General features: G+C 37.5%; 1 protein-coding gene across 1 annotated transcript in view; it reads right to left on the bottom strand.

Moving 5' to 3' along the window:
* LOC110458939 overlaps positions 1-855 on the bottom strand; it is a gene marked incomplete at its 3' end in the record, with an annotated part of 3,010 nt that extends 2,155 nt beyond the window's left edge. The window contains exons 1-2 of the mRNA XM_021510927.1: positions 823-855; positions 428-515 (exon numbers count right to left, since the gene is read on the bottom strand). Of these exons, the coding sequence (XP_021366602.1) occupies positions 428-499 (72 nt within the window). The remainder of the gene's footprint in view (positions 1-427; positions 516-822) is intronic.
* Between the last annotated feature and the right edge of the window lie 92 nt (positions 856-947).

Here is a 947-nt window from a genome sequence, read left to right as displayed (position 1 = left end):
AAAAAGGGTTGGAAAAAAATACATGGATGCACAAAATCAGGGTGTAGTTATTATATCTGAAAACTTTCCTTGATATTGGCCCTGTAGTTTTGGATGTGTCTGGACAAGGACATCAACAAAGGGCCATAACTCCGTAAAAAGGGTCAGAATGAAAAAATTATACCTGGAATTTTTTATGTTGAAATCAGTCCATTACTTTAGAAGCAGATGTCTGGACAAAACATTCTAACAGCAGACAAGCTGATTCAAGTATACCCACCCACCCCCTAGCTTTGTGCGAGGGGTATACAAATATATATTAATAGGATTCCTCCACTGTTGTAATATTATCCAGTAGAACAAGATACTATCTATGTCCTTCTGTGTAAAATCATATAGAGTATAACACTGGACAGACTCTGATCACGTGATCAGTGGTGAGACTTACCGGTATCCGGTCTGACACGCCTCCTCCTGATGACCAGGCTAGAATGTAACCATCATTAGCTGCAGATAACATCAGTTTACAATCTGGCCTACAAACAAACATACCAGACCACATAAAAATGTTGTTTACACAGTTTTTACCATTAGTTATTTCCAATATTTTTTTACTTTCTCGCAAGGCATGCTATAATGGGTTTCAAATTGAGATCAGCTGTCATTCTTCAATGAAACACAAGTTTTGTGATAATTATTGCAGATGAAATATTGCTCCTTATTTTTTGGTCCTTCTTCTATAACTATGATCATAACATGTGATGACAAAATGACAGGTCGTAAGACTGATTAATTAACCAATTCCAAATCATGTTTCAAAGTAAAAACATCAAGATAGTACACCAGTCATTGTAGGTACTCCCATAACATGAGAGGCAGCTGGTCGGCCTTTTTTTCAATCGGAAATGATTTTGCCGACTGCGACGCGGCGCCTGTCAAAAGTTTTTCACCGTGTAAAACCTCTAACA

Source organism: Mizuhopecten yessoensis, unplaced genomic scaffold, assembly GCF_002113885.1.
Source record: "Mizuhopecten yessoensis strain PY_sf001 unplaced genomic scaffold, ASM211388v2 scaffold9851, whole genome shotgun sequence".
NCBI lineage: Eukaryota > Metazoa > Mollusca > Bivalvia > Pectinida > Pectinidae > Mizuhopecten > Mizuhopecten yessoensis.
This window is presented reverse-complemented; position numbering and strand designations above follow the sequence as displayed.